The sequence below is a fragment of the Neovison vison genome, chromosome 8 (assembly GCF_020171115.1).
Source record: "Neovison vison isolate M4711 chromosome 8, ASM_NN_V1, whole genome shotgun sequence".
Classification (NCBI taxonomy): domain Eukaryota; kingdom Metazoa; phylum Chordata; class Mammalia; order Carnivora; family Mustelidae; genus Neogale; species Neogale vison.
Window position 1 is genome coordinate 13262131 of NC_058098.1, and position 25289 is coordinate 13287419.

The 25289-nt window shown below is 51.2% G+C and overlaps 1 protein-coding gene across 13 annotated transcripts in view; it reads left to right on the forward strand.

Annotated features, from left to right (window-relative positions):
• ZMYND8 (zinc finger MYND-type containing 8) overlaps window positions 1-25073 on the forward strand; it is a 139054-nt gene extending 113981 nt beyond the window's left edge. For 12 of the 13 annotated variants that reach the window (XM_044262901.1, XM_044262895.1, XM_044262892.1 and 9 more), the window contains 8 exons: window positions 1042-1488; window positions 3481-3671; window positions 8682-8762; window positions 11179-11257; window positions 13862-14101; window positions 16910-17070; window positions 18091-18157; window positions 24847-25073. In XM_044262901.1, the coding sequence (XP_044118836.1) occupies window positions 1042-1488; window positions 3481-3671; window positions 8682-8762; window positions 11179-11257; window positions 13862-14101; window positions 16910-17070; window positions 18091-18157; window positions 24847-24986 (1406 nt within the window). In that variant the 3' untranslated portion in view covers window positions 24987-25073. The remainder of the gene's footprint in view (window positions 1-1041; window positions 1489-3480; window positions 3672-8681; window positions 8763-11178; window positions 11258-13861; window positions 14102-16909; window positions 17071-18090; window positions 18158-24846) is intronic. The other variant, XM_044262899.1, reaches the window with a different exon arrangement.
• Window positions 25074-25289: the final 216 nt, after the last annotated feature.

The window sequence follows — 25289 nt, forward strand, 5'->3', positions numbered from 1 at the left end:
TTTTTCCAAACTTGTCCTTCACATTCACTAGTTTGGCCCGTCCCAAGTCTTGCTTGTATAATTCTTTATATTTTTACTTAAAGCAACTTAAGCTTTGCAGAATCATTTTAGGTGTAGGTCTGACCACTGCACGAGAGGTTTACACTGCACGAGAGGTAAACCAATATGCCTGCTATAGAAGGTGGTAGCAGGAATATGGTCAGAGTAAAAGCAAGGTGGGCACTGACCACGTTAAGCCCGAAGTCACGTGTAGTATTGTTGAATCACGATACTGTCCACCTGTGGCAAGGAGAACACTGTACGTGAACTCTGCTGGAATTAAAATTAAAAAAAAATAATAAAAACAACAACCGCAACAACAAAAGCAAGTCTCCTGACTTGGCAATACCCTCGTGTTGGGAAGGTTCTGGGTGTGGGTTGGAATTCCGTTTAGTGTCAGGTGGTCAAGGCCATTAGCAGCACACTGGGAGTTAGTCCCGGAGGGAGTGAGAGGTCAAGGGAGACTTTCTTTGGGGGTGACTTCATGGTGTTCAGTGCTTTGGCCCTTGGGAAGCCACGTGGTTTTGGGGGCTACACACTTTATAGGTTCCTAGCCACGGGGGATTCTCTTTATCTCTGGATTGACTTTTGCTGGGTCTTTCCGAAAGTGCTTAACCTGGTTTTCATTATAAAACAAACGGCGGGCAGTGATTCTGTTCATCACTCATTGGTGGGCTGCTTGAGGGCAGGGGCTGGGTCCAGTTCACCCCGTTTCTCCCAGAGGCCCCGATAGCAGTCTCAGATGTGGGCAGGTGCTCAGGAGAGCAGGCCGACTCTCTGAGACAGGTGTGCAGAAGCGGCCTCCGTGCGCGAGGTGAGATGTGCGCCTGCACTGCGGCGGGGGGTGGGGTGGGGTGGGTCCTGGCCGTACTGAGTTTGTTCGGCATTCGTGGCTGGCCTTGCTCTCTCGGAACCAGAACGTGCTGGCATAGGGAGACGCCGTGGGCCACGCCAAGTCCGATCTACACTTTTCGTTTACTTGTCTTCATGCGTCGGCTTTAGTCGTAGGTAAAGCTCCACCATCCACTACAGCGGGCGGCCAGTCCCCACCCGAAACTCCACTCCTCACCCGCTCCTCCTCCCAAACTCCCACGGCTGGTGTCACGATCACCGCCAGCGCCACGTCCACGGTCACGGCCCCGGCCACCACTGCCACCGCCACTGCCGCCGCCACCACCACCGCCGCCGCCGCTGCTGCCGCCGCCACCACCGCCGCCGCCGCCGCCACCGCCGCCACGGGGAGCCCGGTGAAAAAGCAGAGGCCGCTTTTACCGAAGGAGACTGCCCCGGCCGTGCAGCGGGTCGCGTGGAACTCGTCAAGTAAGTTTCAAACGTCTTCCCAAAAGTGGCACATGCAGAAGATGCAACGCCAGCAGCAGACCCAGCAGCAGACCCAGCAGCCTCAGTCTTCCCAGGGGACGAGATATCAGACCAGACAGGCTGTGAAAGGTACCACGCCCCCTTCTGTTCCACGTGGCGCCCGCTCCCTCCTCGCCACATCGACAGGAGAGACAGAACTGTTTTCTTTCTTTTTCTTTTTTTTTCAGTTCCTTTTTGTTTTGTGGCCGTCGTCTCTTGAAGGCCTCGCGCGTTCCATGTGGCATTTTTAAAAAAATCATTTGGCAACTTGTTTTTTTGTTTTTTTTTTTTCCCCCACTTTTATTTCCACCCCCTCTGTTGTTAGAAACGATACATGCATATAGGCTTTTTAGAAAGGGGTAAAATATTTGCCCCGCAGTCTGTTGTCTTGACCAAACTTCCATTTCATTCTTCACCCTTTCTCAGTGGCCACTGTTAACCGTGAAACCTTTTTGATGCATGTACGCATATATATTTATATATATATGACCCTCCATACAAATAGCACTTTTTTTTCCTTTTTTCTTTTTTTTAAGCATAAGAATGGTACCATACTTGCTTTTTTCCTCCCCCCCCTTCTTCTTCTTTTTCTTTCTTTCTTTCTTTTTTTTTTTTTTTAACCCATCAGCATGTTTTAGGGGTTCATCCGTGTTAGTACATAATAACTCTATCTACATTATTCTTTTGGACTGCTGCATAGTATTTCCACAGTTGATTTAAATCAAGTATTTGCCTGATGGTGAGCATTTAGTTTGCTCCCAGTTTTTTATTTTTGTTTTTGTTTTCTGTTGTAAACAGTGCTACAGTGAATACCTTTCTGTAAGTTTTCTTGTGCACACCTGGGAACCTCTTGGCATTATTTTGGGAGGGGTCTCGTGTGAGGAATTGGTAGCAAAGGGTACCTTAATCACTAGGGATTAGCCACCTACAGAAGAAGAGTCAGCATCAAGCACCAGTGGCTGAAGTCATTCCTTCTGACACTACTGGGTGGGTACCCGTTGGCCCAGCTTTCATGAGCGCTGGTGCCGAGCTTGTCCCTCAGGGAGGCCCGCATCTTGATCCTTTGTGGTTGGGATCTTTGGTCGAAACTCTCACATACTCATACCCTTGTGAGTAGATCTGTAAAGAGCTGAAGCTATGGGTTGAATGCTAGCCAGGTCTTGAACCAGCCCCAGAGAACCCCTGGAAGATTAGGGGAAGGAGGCCCGACAGATTGGACGGGCACTGTAGGAGTGCAGCTGGGACGCTCTTGGTATGGAAAGAGCTAGTGGGGCAGAAGTGAATTGAGGATAGTTGAGGTCGGGAAGACTAGTTCCAGTCTTTTCTGTGTTCGTGCCCTGTAAGAGTTCTAGGCTTCCCCAGGGCAACTTAGGTGCTGTCAAGAAGAGGCCCATTGATGGGTGTGGTTCTGAGATTCCAGATTGTCCTTTGTCAAAGACAGACAGCCTGGATGCTAGTGAATGTGCAAGGTTTTAATCCGTGTGTGCTGTTAGGATAGGCAGAAAAAAGTCCAGGATGAACTGAAGCCAAACCCAGCTGGTACAGAGGTGACTGGGCATTTTAGAGGGAGATCGGGGGGATAGGGAAGGGGCTGAGTGGGGACTCCAGTAGAATCAAGGATGTGAAATGTTACAAAAAAAATAGGAAGTGGGGGTTGGCCCATGTGAAACCCACGTGGAGTTGCCCCTACCCTCCCGTAGGGACTGGGAGACAGGGGCCGTAAAACAGGGGCTGTGTTTTGTGCAGGGTGTTGGCTGAAACAAGTAGTAAATTCATTTGGCAGCCTTGTTTTCTCAGGCAGGCACGTTAGGGGTGTCTGGGAGCCCCCTAGGGTTGCGACCTTGAACTGTTAGAAACCGCATTCGTGCTTACACAAGGCTTTATGGGTCATGCTTGAGACCTTGTCCCAGGAAAGGCTGAGAGGATCCTGGCCAGAGTCTGGCCAAGGGGAGAATGTCTGTCACTTGAATGTAGACGAGCTCAGGGGCTGTACGTCAGGGACCGCTGTCCTTCTGCGTCGCTTCGTGCTGGGTCGGGCCCTTCCCGCGAAAGTGGGGTGACCAGCGCGCTTTGCTTTCCTAGCCGTCCAGCAGAAGGAGATCACGCAGAGCCCATCCACCGCCACCATCACCCTGGTGACCAGCACTCAGTCATCGCCCCTGGTCGCCAGCTCGGGGTCCACGAGCACCCTCGCATCCTCGGTCAGTGCAGACCTGCCCATCGCCACCGCCTCTGCTGACGTCGCTGCGGACATTGCCAAGTACACTAGCAAAGTGAGTGTCTGTGGCGTCCGGGGGTGGGGGTGGGGGTGTCAGAGGACCTGCTTTCTGATGGGAGCCAGGAGGATCATGACCTTGCAGGCTTTCCAGGGTGCTGAGGTGGGGAGACCCCGTATTTCCTGAGGCCCTCCAAGCCCGCATTCTTCCATTTGGGTCTGAAGTTGGATCCAGTCAGAGAAATCTAGAATGTACCGCATCTTATTCTGAGGGCTCTCATGCTATAGTCGGTGCACCGCGGGGAAGATGACATGACGTCAGAATCACCTTTCGGGATTCACATCATTCATTGAGACCGTTTCCGTAAGCGCTGGAACAAGCTACTGTTCTGTCAGTTAACAACAGAATAGGGGGTGGGTTTGTATTTAGAAGCCTTCCGGAGCAAAGCAAGAGTCATAAGCAGGAGTTGTGTAAAGGTACGATGTTCACCTCTAGGGTTTTCCAGGAACCAAATGGCCCAGGGCGTCGTGGCTTTCCTCCCGATGTGCCCACCCGCCGGGCCATGGCGGCGGGAATCCCCACAGTGGGCTCATTTGTGGGTGTCCTCTGCTGCAGGCTTTTCTCTGAACAGGCAGGTGCTTCTGTGCTCATTGTCGCGTTCAGGCGGATACTTCCTGGAGCCGTTCTCACCGTCACGTGAGCGCGCCCTGGTGTTTTGTGCAGGTCAATGCGACAGACTGCTTCGTAGCGGAATGACCACCAGAATGTCAGCTCCGCGAGAGCAGGGGTTTGTCTGTTTGCCTTACCTCCGGGGCCTAGAAACGTGCCTGGCACACAGTAGGTGTCGATACAGAGTTGTCGACCAGTTGCTTGTGGGTACCTGACGCCTCTTTATCAGGCTTGTTGTTCTCTGTGGCTATTTTTTTTTTTTTTAAAGATTTATTTATTTATTTATTTGACAGAAAGAGATGACAAGCAGGCAGAGAGGCAGGCAGAGAGAGAGAGGAAGCAGGCTCCCTGCCGAGCAGAGAGCCCGATGCGGGGCTCGATCCCAGGACCCTGGGATCATGACCTGAGCCGAAGACAGCGGCTTAACCCACTGAGCCACCCAGTTGCCCCCTCTGTGGCTATTAATAGTAGTTAATGAGGGGCGCCTGGGTGGCTCAGTGGGTTAGGCCACTGCCTTCGGCTCGGGTCATGATCTCAGGGTCCTGAGATCGAGTCCCGCATCGGGCTCTCTGCTCAGCAGGGAGCCTGCTTCCCTCTCTCTCTCTCTGCCTGCCTCTCTGCCTACTTGTGATCTCTGTCTGTCAAATAAATAAATAAAATCTTTAAAAAAAAAAATAGTAGTTAATGAGGGACACCTGGGTGGCTCAGTGGGTTAAAGCCTCTGCCTTCAGCTCAGGTCATGATCTCAGCGTCCTGGGATCAAGCCCCGCATCGGGCTCTCTGTTCAGCGGAGAGCCTGCTTCCTCCTCTCTCTCTCTCTGCCTACTTGTGATCTTTGTCTGTCAAATAAATAAAATCTTTAAAAACAAACAAACAAATAAATAAAATCTTAAAAAAAAATAGTAGTTAATGAGGGACACCTGGGTGGCTCAGTGGGTTAAAGCCTCTGCCTTCAGCTCAGGTCATGATCTCAGGGTACTGGGATCGAGCCCCGCATCAGGCTTTCTGCTCAGTGGGGAGCCTGCTTCCCCCTCTCCCCCGAACTGTCTTTGCCTACTTGTGATCTCTGTCAAATAAATAAATAAGATCTTTAAAAAAAAAAAAAAGTAGTTAATGAATTGTAACCTAGGAAGAGTATTTAGCATGTTACTAAGCTGGCAGTAATGATAATTTACAGTTCACAAGTGAATCAATTACTTATTAACAATGAATAAAATATTCAGGTTTCTAGAAAGAGTGGAGTGACAGTCGTTGGGAATAGTTGTATCTAGAATTCTTGACGTCTCATGATGAAGAGCTGCATTACTGTGTTGTGTTGAAGGTAGGCTCCCTTTTAGAGATTGATCATCTTTTACTGGTGGGTTTTTGTTGGTCATGTTCTTTGTATCCCTTTTCTCGAGGTGTATCAGGTATCCCTGCATAACATACCACAGAACGTAGCAACGGAGGACACGTCCCATGAAGCCAGGAGTTGGCATGGCTGCGCTAGGTCCCCTGCTTTGTGAATCCCCATGAAGCCTACCGACCACAGAGGTCCACTGTCCATGAACCTGTTGTTCTTGCACGTGGCTTTTTAAAGCAACCCTACCTCATGTCCCCCTGCTTCCCCAGTCGCCCCCTCACCCCAGCTAGAATCGAAACTGGTCTCAGGGATGACTTTGTCACTCATGGACTATGTCTGTTCTCCTTTTGAATAAAATGCATGAATTGGGGCGCTTGGGTGGCTCAGTCGGTTAAGCCATTGCCTTCAGCTCAGGTCATGATCTCAGGGTCCTGGGATCGAGCCCCACACTGGGCTCCTTGCTGAGCAGGGAGCCTGCTTCTCCCCTGCTGGCCATGTCCTCTGCCTGTGCTTGCTTTCTCCCTCTCTCTACCACTCCCCGACCTCCTCCCCCTCCTACCCCCGTCAAACAAACAAATAAAAACCTTTTTAAAAAAAAAAATGCATGAATTGTCATAGTCACTGAATGTCAGAACAGCAAGTATTCAAGGTCATTTATGGCCATTCTCAAGATTTTAGTCTTACCCGTCTGCCAGCTAGTTACTGATTTTATATTTTTATTGAACTTAATTTTATTTAAATTGACTTTATTGAAGAACTAAAATAAAATTGAGCCTAACATTGCCACATCATTCCTTGTCACAGCTTGAAGCCCAAAGGCTGTGTTCCTTTGGTTAAAAGGAGAGATGGTCATCAGTGTTTGGTCCATACTGGTACTGAGCGGAGACTTTCTTCCTAACAGGATGTGCAGAGTTACAGGAGATTGGAAAGGGGGGGGTGTCATGTTTTCATTACTGATTTAAGAAGGTGGTATTCTCTTCTTCTACTTGTAGACCAGCTGTAACCACCTGCACTGATTTGGTCCACGCTGCCTATTTTCAGATGGGGAAACTGATGCCCACCGAGCGGCTCTAGCTAGTTTTCGGAGCTTCTGTATCTAGTTTTATTCCATGACCTTTGGCTGCCCTTTTTGCTCTTACAGCAAAACCAAGGGATGAACTTCTTGATAGACACTGTCTTTGCAGTTAAGAAAATGAACACAGTGACATACTTTTGGAGCTGATGAACTTCCCTGTCTTGGAGTCAAAGACCCAGATTTGTGTGTTTTGGCAGACGGGCGCCCTTCAGTAATGCTGCGTTCTTGGCTATATTTGGAAGAAAGAGTGAAAGTCTGTCCACAAATCCATGATTTCTTTAAAATGGAATGTAACCATTGCATTAGTAATGTATTGAGTTTCATCCGCTTTCTAAAGTTTTCTTGTAAAGCCATCTAGCTCTAATATTTTAAATCGACATGGTTGGTCCAGCGGGACAGGAAGGCCCAAAGAGAGTGACGGTGTAAAGCACAAAGTGTTTCTCTTGGAGTGTGCTTGTGTGGCACCCGGAACAAGCTAGGAGCGGAAATCTCATTGTATTCATTTTTCTCCCATTTTGGGGTGAATTTGGGGGTATTTTGGGGGTTGGCAGTTTCATAGTTACAGGTCATGTGTATTTTTTTTTTTCTGTAGGAGTAAGATGAGCAGGCATTTCTGAATGCCTACCCTGAACCATAATCTTTACGTGGACTTCTTGTAATTTTTGTGCTCACCCTACATGGGGCACCGTACTCATCCTTGTTTTCTACATGGGGAAACCGAGGCTCAGAGGGAGGATGATAGTGGGAGCAAATCTCAGGGATTGGATACAAGGGGGGATCTGTGTCTCGCCTTCTCGCCGGATCAGAGCCAGCTGCAAAACACAGTGGACACTTGGCAGTGGCCAGCCCAGGCCTAGAGGCCCCGTTTGGTCTCCTGTCTCCTCCTCCTCCTCCTCCTCCTGTGACAGGCATGAGATGAGCCAGCAAGTGGGAGGGAGAAATCATCCTACAGACCCTGTTCAGTCAGCTTATAACTAGCTGGCCCCTGGCTGCGTGGACCTAAGCTGATGTCACAAACTTGCTGTTGCCTTCAGGGCTCCGATGGTGAGAGCGAGGGAAGGTGGGAAGCAAACCGGAAAGGCAGCGAGCAAATGCCCTTCAGATAACCATCGGCTGTGTCCACACTGTGCACTATAGTAGTTGTCCATAAAAGTCGTCCATAGAAGTACTTCTAGGCCCCGTGACACAGACAGATCTTGAAAACTCTGTGCTGAGTTGAAGAAGGCAGTCATGGAGGTCCGCATTGACTCCGTAGATACAAAATATCTAGATGAAGCAAATCCTTAGGCGTGGAAAACAGATCAGTGTGTGGGGGGGGGGGCATGGGACTCTTCAAGGAGGGGAACTGAAGGGCAACAGGGTTTCTTTTCGGGGTTCTGGGAAGGTCTGAACGGTGGGGACGGGTGTGCAACTCTGAATCTCCAAGAAGCTATTGATTTGCGCCCTCTGAATGGCCGAATTGATGTATGATTGAGATCTCAATAAAACGGTTGTTCTGTTTGTTTTTTTCTGTTTCTCTGTGTGTGGTTTTTGTTTTGTTATGTTTTAAGGGGCAGGAATTAGGAAGCAACAGTCACAAAAGGAAACGTCCCCTGCCTCGAACCCACAGCTCTGGCCCCACCTAACATGCCAGGGGCCCACATTCGTTCCCTCCAGATGAGCCTGTGGCTACAGAAAGTAGCTTTATTTATAGGTGATTCATCACTATCCTCCTGGTTTACCCCAGTTCCTCAAGCTCAGGACCCGTGACATTTTGGTCTGTAGAAGTCTTTGTTGGGGGGGCTGTTCTGTGTCCTGTAGACCATTTAGCTCAACCTTGACCTCCACCCAGGACAACTACAAATGCCAAATGTCCTGTGGGGGGCAGAATAGCCCCCCTATTGCAAACCGCTGCTTTATGTTAGGTAGATTTTAGATGTATGTCCTCTTGAAAAGCCTCAGGGAGGTGATCACCGGAATTGTTTCTGTTTCTGTCTTTCAGATGATGGATGCGATCAAAGGAACGATGACAGAGATCTACAACGATCTTTCTAAAAACACTACGGGAAGCACGATAGCCGAGGTCAGCGATGACACATAATTCCTGACTTGCTAAGAGTGTTTTATGGGCTGCTGTAAGGGGGGGCCAGGATGCGGCTTCTCTGCAAGTCTCTCCATGGTGCTCTGCGGACTGTGGTTGGTGGGAGGGGATTTCTTCATTGAGCCAGAAAGGCTGGCTCTGGGGGGACACACCCTGCTTTGTGTGAGCAGAGGACGGCCCCCGACTGGAGCTTGAGTTCACCCCCCTGGTCGGTTCCTTTGGCCCCACGTGAAATTGTCTCCCGGCTCTCTGTACGTGTGGGCCTTTTTAATCCCAGTGATCCTTGTGGTCTAAGAATTCACGTACTGAGAGCCTCTGCAATGATGTGGTCGTCTAGGGAATGGAGTGGTTAAGACATTAAATTGTCCACTTACCAAGTAACCTTTTATAAAAATAGATGTCCTTGAACTGCCTTCCTTAGGCTGATACACTGTGAGCCAGATGCTGAGGGAGGGGAGGGTCACCAGGTGAAATGACAAGTGGCAGGACTTCTTGAGGTCCTTCCCAGTGAGGTTGCAGACCCGGAAATTCCACGCAAGCCATTGACCTACAGGGGCCTGGCAGGGTTAGGCAGGCCCTCAGAAGAGAAAATCTCCAGGAAGGTATCCTAATGGGGCTTTAAACGGAGAACAGTATGAATATAAACATTGAGAGAGGTCCGGAGAGGAATCAGTGAGCCCCTTTAGATTTTTTTTGCTCATGTGTGACCCTCTTTTTGATTATGGCAAGGATATCACAAACAAGAAAGGGCAGTGTTGGCTTAGTAAAGCATGCCCCCCCCCCCTGCCATACTTAATTGTTTTTTTTTGTTCTGCTTAAGAATTGGCGTGTGGTTGTAAATACGGATCCATAATGTCTCCTTTTAACCCTTGGGGTCCAGACATGGGCAGAATTTTTCAGAATCTAAAAAGGCAATGTGCACACCCCACCCCATTTCTGCTGTGAAATATGCTTGTTCACAGCACGCAGGATGAGTCAGGGTTTCTTAACCTCAGCTCTGCTGACGTTTGTGCCAGATAATTCCCTGATATGGGGGCTGCCCTGTCCCATCGTACGCCGATTAGTAGCAACCCTGGCTTCTGCCTCCTATTGGCAGTAGCAGCCCTCAGTGGGGTCAGGCCAGATGTCTTGAGACATTGCACTGTCCTGGAGGGAGTGCAGAGGGCCACATCGCCGCCACAGAGGACTGTGGACCTCAAACTCTGTGAATAGCCTCATAGCAGTTAAGGTCGAGTTTAATTTTCCCCTCCAAATGACTTTCCTGCAACACTTAACCCCTCCCTCCAAAATAGCCTTTGGTCTCCAGAGACATTACAGTTTGGAATTTCAGGGGAATGACTGTGGATTCCACCTAAAATGTTAGATGAGAGGTAAAACAAAGCTATCTTTATTTGTTCAAGTTTTTGTTTGTTTGTTTTTTGTTTAAGATTTCATTTATTGATTTGACAGGGAGAGAACACAAGCAAAGGTTATAGCAGGCAAAGGGAGAGGGAGAAGCAGACTCCCCACTAAGCAGGGATCCCCGTGGGGGCCCCCATCTCAGCACCCTGAGATCATGACCTGAGCTGAAGGCAGACACCTGATGGAATGAGCCCCACCAGGCGCCCCAGTTTCATTTTTTTTTAGACCAAAGTTCTAATCAAACCTTTCATGTTTTAATTTATTATGAAAATCTGGTCCTTGTTTTTACTTCATTCATCATTCGTTTATTCATTCATGTTTAAAGTAAACTCTGTGCCCAGTGTGGACAAACCCGAGATCAGGAGTCCCCATATTCTAGCAATGGAGCCGGCCGGGCGCCCTGTCTCCCCCTTGTTTTTACTTGACGTGGCTTTTTCTGGAGCCAGTGTTTCTTGGAAAAGATGGACTACTTGTGATGTTGACCCTTGAAAAATGGATTTGAACTGGGCTCATCCATGATACGTGGATTTTTTCCAGTACAGTACTGTATACTGTGTTTTTTCCTTGTGATTTTCTTAATACTGTGTAATGCTTACCTGATTGTATAGATACAGCGTCTAACACACATTATGTATGTGTTCATCAGCTGCTTCTGTTTTTGGTAAGGCTACCTGGTTAGGAGTAGGTTGTTAAGTTTTTGGAGAGTTAAAAGGTACATGTAGATTTTTGACTGGGGGGGGTATTGGTGCCCCCTGACCTCACCCCGCTCCATGTTGTCAAAGATCAACGGTATTTGGTTTTCAGAAACCGAATTTTTTCTTGAATTTGGGTCACGCACGGATGCCTAACTCTCTGGACTGCAGCAGCCAGACTGCCTGTGCCTCAGTCCACCGCGTGGCATTGACTCTTCCAGCTGGAGGTCAAGTTCTAAGCCTGTTGCCTAATGCCGCCCCCCCCCAGACGTGCCTTCTAAGAGTCCCACTCTCTCTCGTTACAGATTCGCAGGCTGAGGATCGAGATAGAGAAGCTACAGTGGCTGCACCAGCAGGAGCTCTCGGAAATGAAACACAACCTGGGTGAGGCCCGGCGGGGTGGTCTGTACTGCGGACGGTTATGGGGTGTGAACTTCTTTGCAGCTGTGGAGGCAGGTCCAGGTGTGGATTGAGTCTGAAGTAGGCTTGGGGATGTCCCACTGTTGGGGAGACCACAGAATCCTGGAGAGTCGAATCCCAGAGCAGGTGTGAGGGCGTGTTCTCCTCTTTTCTCTGCAAGGTGCCAGCATCAGTAGCGAAACAGTAACAGCAGCAGTTGTGAATTCTGACTTTGGGCCAGGAACGGTCTTCAGTACTTCTCTGTGAATTAACTTTGAATGTAATTCTCCCGGAAACCCTTCTGAGACAAGGCTGTTAGCCCATTTTCCAGGGGAAGCGAGTGAGGCACAGACATGCTGGGCAAATTTGTTGGGAGTCCACAGCTGGGATTCCGGTCTGGGCGCTGTGGCTCCAGACGATTCCTCCTGCCTATTGAGTACTGGGCAATTTTTTTTTTTTAAATTAATTAATTAATTTATTTGACAGAGAGAGAGATCACAAGTAGGCAGAGAGGCAGGCAGAGAGAGAGGAGGAAGCAGACTCCCTGCTGAGCAGAGATGCGGGACTCGGTCCCAGGACCCTGAGATCATGACCTGAGCCGAAGGCAGTGGCTTAACCCACTGAGCCACCCAGGCGTCCGAGTACTGGGCATTTTAACAAAGTCTCAGACACCTCGTGCCTGCGCCACCCTGCGGGGAGGCTACTGTGTTGCTCCTTGGCTTAGCCTAGGTGCTGTTGTGGCTTGCCATTTCGTGTCCATGTTGTTGAAGGCTTTCCCCACAAAGGTAGAGGCATGTAGTGTCAGCCCCAGAGTCCAGATGCTGGCAGCTGTCGCGTGTCCCGTGTTAGGGAGAGCACGCACAGGTGTGCCCACCTCCTCACAGGTGACGGATCCCGAAATCACACATTGCAAATGCAAATCCTTATGGAGCTGCCCGGGAAGGACCCCTCCACTCCTCAGGCTGTTCCCGTGGAGGAAGTTCAGTTGAATGTTGTGGCTTCTTGTTTCTCTAATAAAGTCAAAGAATCTGGTTTTTTGTTTTTGTTTTTGTTTTTGTTTTTTTTTTTAAAATATTTATTTATTTATTTGACAGACAGAGATCACAAGTAGGCAGAGAGGCAGGCAGAGAGAGGAGGAAACAGGCTCCCTGCAAAGCGGAGAGCCCGATGTGGGGCTCGATCCCAGGACCCTGGGACCATGACCCGAGCCGAAGGCAGAGGCTTTAATCCACTGAGCCACCCAGGCGCCCCTCAAAGAATCTGTTTTTATGTAGAATCCTCCATTTTTTTTTTTTTTAATATTTTGTTTATATTTTTTTGACCGATCACAAATAGGCAGAGAGGGAGAGAGGAGGAAGCAGGCTCCTTACTGAGCAGAGAGCCCGATGTGGGGCTCGATCCCAGGACTCTGGGATCATGATCTGAGCCGAAGGCAGAGGCTTTTACCCACTGAGCCACCCAGGCACCCCAAATCTCTCCACTTTTAAATAATTGGCTGCACATTTGGAAAAAAATACATGAGTGCTGGCCAGAACTTACAGGGTCTGCAGGCTCCTTGTTAAAGGCAGTGGTGAGCGGCAGAGAGGCCGTCTGGCGCAAGTGGAAGGGGTTAATTTTCTTTCTGGTTTTTTAAAAATTTTAATTAAGTTTTGAGAGAGCGAGACTTGACACGTATACTAGAGAGCCAGTTTGGAGAGGAGCAGAGGGAGAGGGAGAGAGAATTCCGAGCAGACTCCCCGCCCAGCACGGAGCCTTGATGTAAGGCTTAAGACTTGAGCAGAAACCGAGCGTGGGACACTTAACCGACTGAGCCATCTAGGTTCCCCCATCTTGTCCTGGTGTTTTTAGAGGGGTGTGTGTGTTAATTTCAGGAAGATCATTTTAACGATGGAGGGATCCTTTATTTTTCTGTTGGTGTGCAGGTCACTCCCAGGGAATCCTGCAGGGACTTTTTGCCTGAAGTGAAAGGAGGAAGGGTCAGTAGACAGAGCAGTTCGATAGCTGATCAACCGTAATGATCAGTCACGGGGCCCTGTGTGGTCGATCTCATCCACCGCCCCTGCACACACTAAATAGAAAGTGTGTCAGAGATCCAGCTCCTGCTCTGCCCTAACTAGCCGTGTGCCTCAGTTTCCTTACCTGTGAAAGAGGTATCGTGGTACAGCTCGTCTCATAGGGTGAGCGTGAAGATGAAGTGAGTTGGTATAGGTGGTCAGAAAACACCTGCACATGCAGGCTGGGGGCTGTGTAGGCGTTTGGTGGATAGGAAAGCTCATACCGATGGTAAAACTCAAAGCGAGCTTCATGGAAGTTGCTTCGAAATTTATTTGAGGTTTTCCCACGGCATCAGGGGGTGGTTTATCGGCGTGCTGGGGACCTGACACTCATGGTGACACGCAGATCAGCGTGATGAGTGCTGATTCTGCGGGTGTAGATGCTGGGGTGTGGCCAGGCTAGGCACCTCTGAGTCAGGTTTTTGTATGGTGGAACCCATGTCCTGGGCTTCCTTTCTGATCTGGTATGAAGACCTCCCTGTCCTGGGCTGGGGGACCCCTGATGACGCCGGTGTCCTCCTCCCTCCCCTGCCAGAGCTGACCATGGCGGAGATGCGGCAGAGCCTGGAGCAGGAGCGGGACCGGCTCATGGCCGAGGTGAAGAAGCAGCTGGAGCTGGAGAAGCAGCAGGCGGTGGACGAGACCAAGAAGAAGCAGTGGTGCGCCAACTGCAAGAAGGAGGCCATTTTCTACTGCTGCTGGAACACCAGCTATTGTGACTACCCCTGCCAGCAGGCCCACTGGCCCGAGCACATGAAGTCCTGTACCCAGTCAGGTAGGGCCACGCAGGGTGCATCCCGGCCCCAGGGGGGTGGCTGGCGGTGGGCGTCCGGCTCCCCCGCGGCCCGCAGGTCCGCAAGCTGGCTGGCTTGCCAGGCTTATGCACGCACATAGCTAACGCGTGAGCTTTTGAACTTGGGGCCTCCTCACTATTAGCTTGGCTGAGGGTAGCTTCATGGGAGATGGCGTGGTTCTCAATGGGGTGAATTTGGTCCCCACCCCGAGACACTGGCAGTGACTGCCGACAGTTGTGGCCATCCTGACCGAGGCAGGCGCTACTGATGTCCGGAGGGGAGAGGCCAGGAATGCCGCCAAGCTCCCCGCAATGCACAGGACAGCTTCCCTCCCCACCCCCAGCCCCTGACAGCGAATGATATGTCCCAGAGTGGCCAATTGCACTAACGTGGAGAAATCTGCTTTTGCAATAATATTGGACTCAAAGCTTTAAGTAACCTAGATTCCTAATTCTCATGTGAAGGAACAAGTGTTGGTTTGGAACTATTCTTTGTCCTCTCTTTCTAACACAGAACAAGCAGCCCTCAGGCTAGGAGCCTCCAGTAAGACACACAGTCTAGCTAGAATTTATTGGTATTATTTTAGAAGTTAATTTTTATAGTTAGCTTTTATTTCTGACATATTAGCTTTATGTGCTTAGAATGAAAAGGCTTTTTTTTTTCTTTTTTTTGAGATGAGTATAAGCGGGGGAGAAGGGGTAGAGGGAGAGAAAGAATTTTAAAATCTTGTCTTTTATTAATTATTTTTATTAACCTATAATGTATTATTTGCCCCAGGGGTACAGGTCTGTGAACCGTTAGTCTTACACACTTCACAGCACTCCCCATAGCACATACCCTCCCCAATGTCCCAAACCCCACCCCCCTCTCCACGCCAACCCCTAGCAGCCCTCAGTCTGTTTTGTAAGACTGTTTTGTAACCCTTCCATCTTGTTTGATTTTTTCCTTCCCTACCCGCCAACCCCCCACTATGCTTCTCAAATTCCTCATATCAGGGAGATCATAAGATAATTGTCTTTCTCTGGTTGACTTATTTCGCTCAGCATAATCCCCTCTAGTTTCTTCCACATCGTTGCAAATGGCAAGATTTCATTTCTTTTGATGGCTGCGTAGTATTCCATCGTATATATACACTACATCCTCTTTATCCATTCATGTGTTGGTGGACATCTAGGTTTTTCCCACAGTTTGGCTATTATGAACATTGCTGCTGTAAACAGAGAATCTTAAAATATTAAGCAGGCTCTGCTCAGTGCAAAGCCAACTTGGGGCTTGATCTCCCGACCCTGAGATCATGACCTGAGTTGAAATCATGAGTTGGACACTTCTTTATTTCTTCATTTCTTTTTAAGGCTTTAGTTATTTGACACACACACCCACACACAGAGAGAGAGAGAGCGAGAGAACACAAGCAGAGAAAGCTTGAGAGGTAGAAGCAGGCTCCTTGCTGATGGGGGAGCCCAACTCCGGGCTCAGTCCCAGGACCCTGGGATCATGATGTGAGCCAAAGGCAGATGCTTAACCGACTGAGCCACCCAGGTGCTCCAAAAGCCTCCATTTTAAAGAATTCATTTAATTAAAAATGACATAATTATTAAGGTGGTGTGTCTGTTAGACTGGTAAACTTTCTGAAGGTGGCATGTGAATGCCCAGGACTGAGAAGCACTCCCAGGGCCAGGGGTTAGCAGACGTTTCCTGTGAAGGCCCACAGAGTAAATATTTCTGGCTCTGTGGGCCATGTAGTTTGTTGGAACTGCTCTATTGTGCTGAGCTGGGGGGACGGCAGTCCAAGAGTGTGTTAAATGGTGGGCGTGGCTGTGTTCCAATAAGACTTTATTGACAAAATTAAGTAGCACTAGTATGGCCGCTCCTACTCTAGACCGATGTTCTCTTTTTTAATTTTCAAAAAGCCATATTGAACCATACATTGCCGGGTCCTTTTGCCTTCAGGGATATGTCTTTTTTTTTTTTTTTAAGATTTTATTTATTAATTTATTTGACAGAGAGAGATCACAAGTAGAGAGGCAGGCAGAGAGAGAGGGGGAAGCAAGCTCCCCGCTGAGCAGAGAGCAGAGAGCTTGATGTGGGGCTCGATCCCAGGACCCTGAGATCATGACCTGAGCCGAAGGCAGCGGCTTAACCCACTGAGCCACCCAGGCGCCCCGGGAGATGTCTTCTTAATGGCTACTTTAAGTCTCTTCGTACAGTGGAGTTAGATTCTCCTAAGCTCTGGAATGTATGTGTCTGATGACCCTTTTGTTGTTACTTTGACAAGATGCCCATAATGTCCTTCAGTTTTCCTTCCTTTGTGGCATTATAATGTCAGCTTCTGCCCTCTCCAGCCAGATACTCTCTGCCTTAGACACCGAGTTGGTTTTTTTTGTCACGTGGACTTCCCTGCCTTGCTTTAGAAGGAAGCAAACCCAGGGGCTAGAATAGGTGTGAAATGAGAAATTGCGGAACGAGTGAGGCTGGGTCAGCCGTCACAGCGGCCTCTGCTCACGGGCTTCATCTGCTCTGCCACGATGCTTTCGTCTCCAGAATGACTTAATAAAAACTTGAATTAATGAGCTGTTAAAAATGAGCACATTTTCACACTAAGTCTGGAATTCAGCTTCTGGAAAACTCTGAAGAGCCCCTGGGTGGGGCTGCACAGAAGCTGCCTCTGTTCGGACGGTGGGTGGTGGGTCAGAGTCCTTCTGGGCCTCACGCAGAGTGGGGCTTCCTGCCGTTCTGGAAGCCCCGATGCTCAGCTCACCCATGGCTTCTCTCTTCTTTACCCCCCGCAGCCACGGCCCCCCAGCAGGAAGCAGATGCCGAGGTGAACTCCGAGACACTAAACAAGCCTTCGCAGGGAAGCTCTTCCAGCACTCCGGCCGCCCCTGCGGAAACAGCCAGCACCTCGAAAGAGAAGGAGGCGCCAGCGGAGAAAAGCAAGGACAGCGGGTCGGTGAGTAGCCACTCGCTTGGGGCCAGGGACACCAGCACTGGGGGCCGCGCGGGGTCTGCGCACCCGTCCCCATGCCTGCCACCTCTGCGAGTCCCACGTGGTAGGAGGCGTGTCTGCACCGTGGTCAAGGCAGGCAGGCTGCTGCTTGTGGGGGGAGGGTCAGTCTTAGCTGCTTTTCTCCAGTGGGCGTGCGGGCCGGGGCTGAGGGACGTGGAGCCCGAGTGGACACTCGTGTGACCTGGCAGCTGCTTTCCGGGGACTCTCACAGTCACAACAGTGTTGTCCCGTAGAACCTTCTGCAGTGATGGGAGTGTTCTGTGTCTGCTCTGCCCAGCGTGGGATCCGCCAGCCGCCGGGGGCGTTTGCACCCTGGCTGGGGTAAACCAAGGCTTGCACTTTCAGTTTTAATTTTAATTAATTGAAATCTAAATAGTCACATCAGGCCGGTCGCTGCCATACTGGAGAGCGAAAGTTGCACCTCCTAGCTCCCAGCGTGTGTTGGATGTCACGTGGGTTGTACGCAACAGTTACTTTCGGTGGCACCTTGATAACGTTTTTACATTCATAGCATTATGTATTTATTTTGATGTGTATTAGGAAAAGAACAAGTCTTTATGCCATCCACCCAAACCTTTTGATTTCATTGATAATATTGCCTGGGAAGGGGTTAACGTGAAATAAATGGGAGCTGAGTATTCTTTTGAAGTAATACACCTCCTTTTTAGACGTGGGCCAAACTCTGGAGGGTAGGTAGGTCAGTGAATGTTTTAGAAGCTAAGGCTGTAGAATTGAGGAAGGGCCACCCCGATACTGTGTTCCAGCCTGTTCATTCTGGGAGACCGAGCACAGGTGTAGGGCCACCCCAGCTGACCTGGCCTCCCCTGCCTGCGCTCGCCAGGCAGAGGGCACACAGGTGCCTTGGGGGCGGTGATGAGCACCCCCATGGATCCCTAGGCTTCCCTGGGGGGGCTACATTGGCCCCCGTGCCTTGTGTCCATCTCTCTCTTTTTGTATTTTTAGACCCTCGACCTTTCTGGCTCCAGGGAGACGCCCTCCTCCATTCTCTTAGGCTCCAACCAAGGCTCTGGTATGTTGCCCCCCGGTGGGTGAACCGTGCTCTCACCATTCCTCCCGGGCAGAGGGGTAGCCATTTTCTCAGGGAAAACTTGAAGGGTTTATGGCAGTGGTTTTCCAACCACTGTGGATCCTTAGGGATCTTTGGGGGTGCCCTGGGCAGGTCGTTGGGGTTGGGGTGAGGGAATGGCCGGGCAAGGCAGCTTTCAGGCCCCTCTCCAAACTGATCAGTTATTACCCTGGGTTTGCTTTATTTTTGGGGGTTCCCCATAAAACTTGATTTGAAACGAGGGTTCTGTTGTTGACTTGGGGTGGGGTTGGGCATTTCTTCTGCCCTCAGGGAAATGACCCCAGTGAGCGAAATCCCCTGGAACTCTATTCCTGAGGTCTCAACTCCTGCGTTGGGTGGGCGAGGGCAGGTGAGACTTTAAAGGAAATTTTTAGGTGTTTGATCTTCCTGTAGAAATTTTTCCTCTTCTGTGGGGTTTGAGCTGTCCTCCATTCTAGCCTGAAGGGTCACTTTTCCTGTCCCTTCCTAAACCAGTTTTGGGTGATTCCAGAGGATTCGCAGAAGGTGCCCCCATTGAGGACAATTCACTTTATTCAGCGTCCCTTAGCTCCAGGATCTTTCTGTCTGCTGGATGGTTCTTTTTAGCAGAAAAGCACACGTTACTTCCCTTCTGTGTACTCAGTGCACCGAGGAGGAGGTGATGGCCTTAGCATCCGTAGCTGGGGAGTGGGATTCAGATTGAGGGAAGGGGGTGAGAGGGAGTGGCCCGAGCCGATTTTAGGGAGAAGATGAACTTGGGATTAAGTCACAATGAACTGCCTGTTGAGATCATTCCCCGCTTCCTTCCCTCCAGTCCCCTGACCAGATCCCGAGAACAGTTCAGTTGCGTGCTCCGATGCCTTTCACACCTCTCTGATACTTGCTAGTTTCTCCTTTTAACAAAGACAGAGCAGACGTGGTGTCTACCTCGACGTGCATACTACAGTGTGGTTTTCATTATGTTTCTTTGTCGAGCTGCCTTCTCTCTGTAGCACGTATCGTTGATTTGCTGTTGGTGATGTAGGTCATGATTTAAAATTTGTTGACGTTTAAAGTGAGCTTAAAAAGAAAAACACGGACTGGGCAGTATGTTAGGGTTACTGTGGCTGTGTGGGAATTGTGGTGGTGGTGTGCGAAAGGGCAGGGTCGGGGAGCATTGCTTCAGAAGGGGGGCGCTGCTGGGGTTTTGGAGCGGGGATGTGGGCTCAGCGTGCCACTGGGGACATTGGCTGCTGTCTGGAATCCGGTGCAGTGCGGAGGACTGCATGCAGGAACGTGGTTGGGGGACGGTCACATTCCATGTCTGAGGTGACACGAGGTATTACCAGCCCAGGGGTTGGCCAACTTTCCCTAAAGGGTCAGTGAGTGCGTATTTTAGGCTTTGTGGGCCCGGTGGTCTGTGTCAGATCTGTGAAGGCAGACATGGATAAGACGAGCGGTCCTCGAGTTACCCATGAGTGTGGCTGTGCGCCAAGGAAAATCTGTATTAGAAAACTCAGGCGTTGGGGTGGATTTGGTCCTGGGGCGTTGTTGGTGGACCCCTGACCTGAAGCACATGGCTGTCTCGAGTGGGAGGAAAGGAGGGTTCGCCCCAGGAGGTGCTGGTGATTTGGTCCTGGGTGGGTGGGGGCAGAGAGCAGGCAGAGAATTATCCCTGAGGAGTCTGGTGACAGGATGGTGGGAAGGGGGAGGGAGGGCAGGATCTGGAATTCTCCTTGAGAATGTAGGATGTAGGAGGAATAAGGCCGACAGCTCCTGTCTTCTAGAGCTACAGGGGAAGTCAGAAGGGTGCTTAATTGATGCTTACGGAAGAGCGTGACTCAGACAGACACTTTAGCGCGTTTATTCCCAGCTTCTGGGAGAGACGTTCCTATTTCCGTTAAGCACGTAAGGATGGTGAGACCGTGAGAGGTGGAGTCACATGCACGAGTTAACCCCGTGAGTGACGAGCACGGCCAGGACTTCAGTCCAGTCCCCTCGGTGAGGCCACCTCAGTGCTCTGAATGCTTAGGTTGGCCCGTATGAAACTGTGTATCAAAAAGGGTCGAATGTGAGCAGTTTCATATGACCCAACTGCTAAGGCGCTGGTGTGTGGGGACGGGCAGGGCGGTGGGTGTGGCCTCTCCCCTCCGCCCCTGCTTCCGGACCTCCTCACTCTTTCCTTTCTTCACTTCCCTCTTTCCTTCCTTCCTTTCCATGGCTCCTCCCAGCAGCACCCTGTAACCCCGCCTCCCAGGCCTTCTGGTTTTCGCAGTGTCTGTCTGGCAGAACCCCACGTTGGACAGACCCCGGCCGTCTGTCTTTTTCTCATCTGCACCTAAGCTTCAGAGCTCAGCCGGAGAAGGTTGTGCAGGAGGACATGCTCGTTCCACCATGCACACTCACACGCGCGCGCGCACCCACACCCACACCCACACACATATCTTGACCACTGACCTTTAGTTTTAAAGATTTATTTATTTGAGAGAAAACGTGCACCACAAGTATGGGAAGGGGTGGAGGCAGAGGGGGAGAGAGTCCCCAAGCCGACTTCTTGTTGAGCGTGGAGCTTGATTTGATCTCATAACCCTAAGATCATGACCTGAGCTGAAACCGAGTTGGGTGCCTAACCGACTGAACCACCCAGGCACCTCCTTCTCCCATGGCATTTAAATAGCCTCCTGTACTTCTAGGTCCCTTCCTTGACACCCTGGGTCTCCCCCTAGCGCAGTGCTGCCCCCTAGAACATTCTGCGGTGATGGCCTCGTTCTCCGCCTGTGCTGTCCCCTGGGAGCTGCTTGCACATCTGGCTGTTGGACCTTTGAACTGTGGCCGAGAAGACTGAGGAATAGAAGTTAACATTTTCTTTTACTTTGTTTAAATAGCATCATGTGGCTAGTGGCTACCACAACCTGTCTCCGTCCCCAGCCCAGGTTGATGTCTGTCTAAGACTTGTTCCAGCCTTTCTCTCTCTCGCTTTTTCACATACTGCTGGGCTCACGCCGTGTGGTTTCTGTCCCGGTGCAGTCACCACTGACTTCTGAGCCATGAATCACTGTGGACGTCTTAATTCTAAACGGTGTTTTGAGACTTTGTCTCACAAGGACAAGATTGGTCAGAGTCCCAGATCCCCGCAGCAGAAGAGATCTTCTTGGCAGGTCTTGGGTAAAGAAGGAGGTGCATCTGGGCCCGCACTCGGGAGACGTCCATGTTTGGGATGGGGGACGAGGCTGCACGGGAGGCATATTAGCAGGGTGGGGGGTAGCACCCGAGGTCACTGTTAGAGACTGGAGGAAGCAGAGTATTTTCAGGCAGTGTTGCTGTGACATCCAGGAGCATGATCGGGAGGGACATGCGTGGGAGGTGCCCAGAGGCCTTGTCAGGACAACAGAGTTGGCATCTTACCATTTTCCTCTATTTCTCACAAAACGGTTTGTGCTGGAGATCGTGCAGAATCGGAAAGACGGGCTTGTTTGCTTCCCCTTTGAATTCCTTGTATGTCGCATTTAACTTCTGCTGGCTTTTGCCATCAGGGGTGGTGGCTGTGCATTGGGAGTCTCGCCGAGGGGAGGGAGTGGGCTCTGGAACCCACTGGGAGCTCCTGAGCTCCGAGTGGCTCCTGGTACTGGGCGGGTGAGGAGGAGGGAGAATGCTCTTCCTTGCTGCTTGCTTGTCAAATTTTAATTTTGAGATTTTAAAGCAAAACATGCATGTAGTTAGAGAAAATAAAATTGTACAGAGGAGGACCGTACCTAGGCCCAGTCCCCACTGATACTCCTGGTACTTACCTCCTTATGTACAAATAATGTCTTTCCTTGTCCGTTCGTTTCTGGATGTTAGTTTTCCACATTTCTTTTTGACTTCTGGCTTTAGAAGATCAGAGTTGGGCTCGTCGATGACCTCTCTTTTCCCCCTCCTCCCTGGTGACCTGTGTCACTGTTTACATGCTCTAGGGGTGCCCTGGGTCAGATACAATGTGCATTCTTTAGTTCTGGTTCTGTCAACCAGAGATGGAGTCTCTTGTCCCCTCCCTCGGTGGCTGCCCTCTGCTCCGCTGTGACCTCCCATCCTCATTGTCGAGAACAGGTGCATCTGTCTGTGACCACGGCTGGGTCTTCTCGCGGCAGCTGGCGGCCGAGCTGGAGACCTCTCAAGGCTGGGTTCCCACCGTCCCGAGCTTGCCGTTTCTGGCCGAGGAGGTGCTTGGGCTGCCAGGATTACGTGCCCGTTCGGGCGCACTTATACCTTCTCCTGGAGTTGGTTTTGTCCTTTTGTCCGACCTTCAGTTCTTCCACACCAAGCTCTTCGCTCGACCCCATGACCCCCATGGCCTCGGAAAGCCCTTTCATATCACCGATTTTTTTGGCTCTTCGGTTTCAGATGTAATTTTTTAGGGTCCCGTCATCGTGGATTTGGCCCCTCCATACCTCGACAGTAGCCCCTTCCTCAGTCCTGGCCAGGGCACCTTCCTCACCCTCCCCACCCTCCGGCAGGTGGTCAGAGGAGTTGTGATTCCCTTTCAGTCATCCTCTCCCTCGGGGGATGCTCTCCGCCTCAGCATGGTTCTGGCCCCTGTTTCACTGGTGGAATTGGGCTGTGTGCGGAGCTGGTGGTTCAGAGAATTGTGCTTTGACATGCTCCCGAATTCGTGGCTCACAGAGTTGCTTTTCTGTCCTTGTGCACCTTATCCGCCTGTCACACCGCTGGTGGCCAGGGACCCTGCATGCAACTCCGTGTGCACAGTGAAAGGGTGCCAGTCCCCTGTGCGCGGCTCCGGTTGGAGAAGGGGAGCTGAGAAGAGAGCTCACGGTTCTGAGAACAGCGGGCGGCATCTTGATGCACACAAGTAGCCCCTGGTAGGATTCGGGGCTCCCCAGCTCCCTGACGGTCTCCGAGGCTGCCTGGACCAGCTCTTCGGTCCCCAACGGTGTGGCAGGCAGCCTGCCAACGCCCTGAGTGCCATGGCCGGGCAGCCCACACCCCAGCTGCCCGGCCCACAAGGGGAAGTAGGACCGTGTGTCCAGAGCTGCCAGGAATCGTTCCAGGCCTGCGGAAGCCTCGTTGGTGCGTGTGTGTGCGCGCGCGCGCGTGCGCACTCATTTCTCTTCGTGGATGTGTCTTCTATCTTCAGATAGACGAGGCTTGTTTTTTTGCCTTCTTGCACTTCTTAGCCGTGCCTCATGTGGCCACAGAAAACCGCAGTAGGAAAGGAGAGCCAGAATGCATGGTTTGGCTTCTAGAAGGGGTCGTCCTTGCTCTTTTTCAGAAAGGGCCCTGGGTTAACGCTGATTCTCCCCTGCAGCAATCGGCCGTTCCCGCCATCGCCGTGTGTCCCCTTAGCGTGAGGCGCGGGGTTCTGCAGAGACATGGGCCTGGCTGGCCTGGCTCCTTGGTGCAGGGGTTTAAGCCTGACCTACGTTCTCGTAGGGTTTTCTCACGTTGGCGGATGCCCGGCTGCCCTGCTCCCCGTAGACCTTCCTGCGGAACCATCCCGGGTGGGTGTCCCGTATAGGGACGAACGGTAAGAGGAGGTGCATTCAGGAGTCTTGGGAAGACTTGCCCTTGACCCCAGTGCTGTCTCCCCGAATCCCCCCTCATCTGGCAAGACTGATGCAGGTGGTTAAAAAGACGTCCTTCCTGACTGAACACATTACTTTTGGAGATTTTTGTCGTTCTCTTCATTACTGAGCTTCCAAAACCAGAACGCATGACCGGACACACGCATTCCTCTTCACCAGGCGGTGAGAAGCGTCACCCCCGGCTCTGATCTGGCCCCTTCCCCACTCATTCTCATTCTGTCTGAGCTTGACCGTTGGCTTCTTTCAGTTAAAGGTCATCTCACCTCAAGAAGTTTAAAATCAAAGTTCCGTCCCAGCCTCTCTGAACGTGGAAGACCATCCGGGGCGCAATGGGGTCTTCGCGGTGTGCTGATGGCTCTGTCGCCGTCGGCCATGCTGGCCAAGCTGAGCTTTGCTGCACGACAGCCTCCAGGGGCCTCATTTGGCTCTTGCTTTAACCTCTTCTGGATTCCTCTACCACTGTTGAGCTCTTGTGGCACCCACATCCTCGAAGCCATCCTAGGTCTTATCTCTAGTTCTGTGTCCTTCGGTGACCCCTCAGCCTGTCCTTGCTGGGAGTCCATGGGTCTGTGTTTCTGGACGGACTTAGCCATTGGTGGTCCTCTCCCTCAGGTGTAGGTCTCCCTTGGTTGTAGGTCTGTTTCTCAGGTTGTCTATAAATTGACTAAAGAAACTCCTAAGAGGAGGAAGTAAATCAGTTGCCAGATTTCAGTGCCACTTCGCAGCAGCCGAGCTGGGACGCAGAAGCGTCCCCGGGGTGGTTGGTGTCGGTCCCCCATGTAATACAGGTTCACGGTTCCGGGTGCGGCATGAGACCTGCCCTCCTCCCCAGTCTTGGTTGTTCACAGCGTGACAACCTGCTGTTTCTCTGATCCGCTGTTGAATCCTAAAACACTAAATCCTTCTACCTTTGTCCTCTGGAGACCCCCCCCCCCACTCCCCCAACGTTGGGGAGCGGTCGGAGGCACTGGCTGCGGTGCCTGGGCGGGCGGGCAGAGCGGCGGCCCGCGGAGGAGGCTCGGGGCCGGGCCGGGTGTGCCTCGGTGCCGCTGGCGGGTATGCTCAACGTCCCCTTCTGTTGCTTTTCTTCCACAGACCATTCCCGGAGCAGTAAGTCTAGTTGCTGGAGCAGCAGCGACGAGAAGCGAGGACCCGCACGCTCCGAGCACAACGCCAGCTCCAGTTCGAAGAGTCTCCTCCCGAAAGAGTCTCGGCTGGACACCTTCTGGGACTAGGGACAAGTCACGACATAAGCCACCCACGCCATGGAGGAAAAAAAAACCAGACACCAGGGCAATAGGAAGCAGCAAAGAAACGTGAAACAGGAGAGCAGCCACCTTCAGACTGGAGAGCGCCAGACACGCGGACTTGGCCTTCGCCCTCGGCACGGAGGGCGGCCTACACTACACAGCGTCCGGCATTAGCATCGACTAAGGACTGTTGGACCCACACGAAACCTATGCTTTAGGTGTAAATAATGTACAATTTGTGGATGTCCTCGAACCTAGTTTACCTTCCCCTTTTTATATTTGTATTGA